Source organism: Triticum dicoccoides, chromosome 5A, assembly GCF_002162155.2.
Source record: "Triticum dicoccoides isolate Atlit2015 ecotype Zavitan chromosome 5A, WEW_v2.0, whole genome shotgun sequence".
Taxonomy (NCBI): domain Eukaryota; kingdom Viridiplantae; phylum Streptophyta; class Magnoliopsida; order Poales; family Poaceae; genus Triticum; species Triticum dicoccoides.
Window position 1 is genome coordinate 283,491,227 of NC_041388.1, and position 2,019 is coordinate 283,493,245.

Here is a 2,019-nt window from a genome sequence, read left to right on the forward strand (position 1 = left end):
TTTGTTAGGGCTTGTTAAGTTGTGTGCTCAGCAAAATCTTTGTACTTCTTCCTGTGAGATTTGAATGTGTGTTCTGAACTAGTGCTTGTATGTGTGTTTTTGACGGTTTGCTTTATTTATAAAATGGGGTGAAAGCCTTTTTCGATAAAGTTTAAAGACGTTGAGTGTATATTTTTTGCGGACAGAGTAGACAGTACGAACAGAAAAGAACACTCCGTAAAAATTACTAGTACGTGCGTACTACATTTAGTTGCAGAGGATGCATGAGGCACTCCAACTAATAAAGAAGAAGAAGAAGGTGTCCGGTCCGCCTCTAAACATTACGAACTAGGGCGTCGTAGTTTTAGTTGATGCAACAGGATATGGGACACAAAACAAGTGCAACGAGCACGGTTGGAGGTGGTCCGGTCCGCCTCTAGCAAGCTTAGCTAGTAGAGGTTGATGGAGGAGACGGCGATGTAAAGCTCATCGTCCTCCATGGCCAGCGCGCCTTGCATTGCCGGCCACCACTCCGGCATGCTGCTGCTGCTGCTGCTGGCGGCGGCGTCCGTGGCACCCACGACAACATTGGCTTCGCTCATCATCGAGGACACCTCCGCCGCTGTGAACTCCGGCTGATCTGCGACTGCGTCGTCGTCGACGTTGCGCGCGAAGCGGCCCTTCACCCTCGGCCGGCTGTCCGCGAGGGTCTTCCGGCAAGCGTACTGAAGAAGATGCATGGTCAAAATACGTGAAGATGCAAAATCGAACAAGTACGGTGCGAGCGAGGAGACGTACTGTGATCTTCTTTTGGAAGTTGCGCTGGTTGCGCTTGCTCCTGTACTTTTCGATGCGCTCCCGCCGCTCCTCCGTGGTGTACCTCCCAGCCGCTGCTGCTGCCGGCGCCGGCGTTGGCGCCCCGAGGTCTCCCGTGCTCAGCACATGGCGGAACGGCGGCGCCTGACCCTGCTGATGGGAGTAGTAGTAGCAGTGCTGCTCTGCTTGCAACAGATCACCGTAGCTCGACGCTGACGGTTGGGAGGGGAGGAAGCCATTGCTTCCCTGACAAGTATAGGAAGAAGAAGAGGAGGAGTGATGATGATACATCGCCTAGTGCGCGCGCGTGTGTATGTGTGTGCGTAAGAGCGAGCGATGAATGACTGACGTGTGTGTCAGCGGCCATGTATTTATACCCGCCGGCCAAGCAAGTCAACTCTCGCCTCAAATCGGATTCACGATGACACGAGACATCAACTCGAGATTTCCCATGACGGCAGGGAAGCCGTCCATGGTAAAAGCATTACATTGTTGATGGCACTAACAAGGTCATCTGAGCCACATGCTCAATCAAACAGTAGCCAGAGAAACTGCAGAATGCCAACCCAAAGTCCATTCTACATGACTCCAACCATAAAGGGAAGTCGTAGCACAAATCTATCTCGCTGGTGCCATCTTCCTAGCTACTTGCAGTCTTGCAGACGCACTGTTAAAACTCTACCATCATTTGCAGCACGACCAGACCTCGCAAATGAGTGTCATCCACCATTGCCACAAACCACAACAGAAAAACAAGCTGGCAAGCATATATGATTTCTCCGTGTTATGAACAGGGCACGGAGGATGAGAACCTCAATCGATTATGAATGCACAGCACAAATGGAAAATATTTATGTAGTGATAATGGTAAAATAAGCTGGCAACCACCGCTGCATAGCAATGGGTGTTAAGACAATTCAAGGAGACATGAGCAAGTTGGGAAATCTCCCACTTTTCCACCGGAATCCTTAAACCATGCCCCAGCACACCAGGAGATGTGCCTTTTCTCAGCACCTCTACAGGCACTATGCTCAACTTGCAACTGACTACACATCAACAACAGGTCCTACCACTTTGTTCCATGAACCAGGGTCAGGAGTATCGGTAAGTATGTATTTTGGCTCATTCCAAGCTAATCATTTCTTAGTTGTATTTTGGCTGAGTCCAAGCTAATCATTTCTTAGTTGCAGCAATGGGGAGCACGAGCACAAAGGCAAAGAGATG

General features: G+C 50.1%; 1 protein-coding gene across 1 annotated transcript; it reads right to left on the reverse strand.

Moving 5' to 3' along the window:
• Positions 1–202: 202 nt before the first annotated feature.
• Positions 203–2,008, reverse strand: LOC119297220 (zinc finger protein HD1-like). Its single transcript, XM_037575095.1, has 2 exons — positions 778–2,008; positions 203–704 (listed from the first exon to the last, which is right to left on the reverse strand). Exons 1-2 carry the CDS (start codon positions 1,084–1,086, stop codon positions 429–431), a joined length of 585 nt encoding a protein of 194 aa, XP_037430992.1. The 5' UTR covers positions 1,087–2,008; the 3' UTR covers positions 203–428.
• Between the last annotated feature and the right edge of the window lie 11 nt (positions 2,009–2,019).

Coding starts and splice junctions, on each gene's coding strand:
- LOC119297220 (XM_037575095.1), bottom strand. CDS start 1,086: ATGTATCATCATCACTCCTCCTCTTCTTCTTCCTATACTTGTCAGGGA. Junction 705..777: donor ACTTCCAAAAGAAGATCACA/GTACGTCTCCTC, acceptor CATCTTCTTCAG/TACGCTTGCCGGAAGACCCT.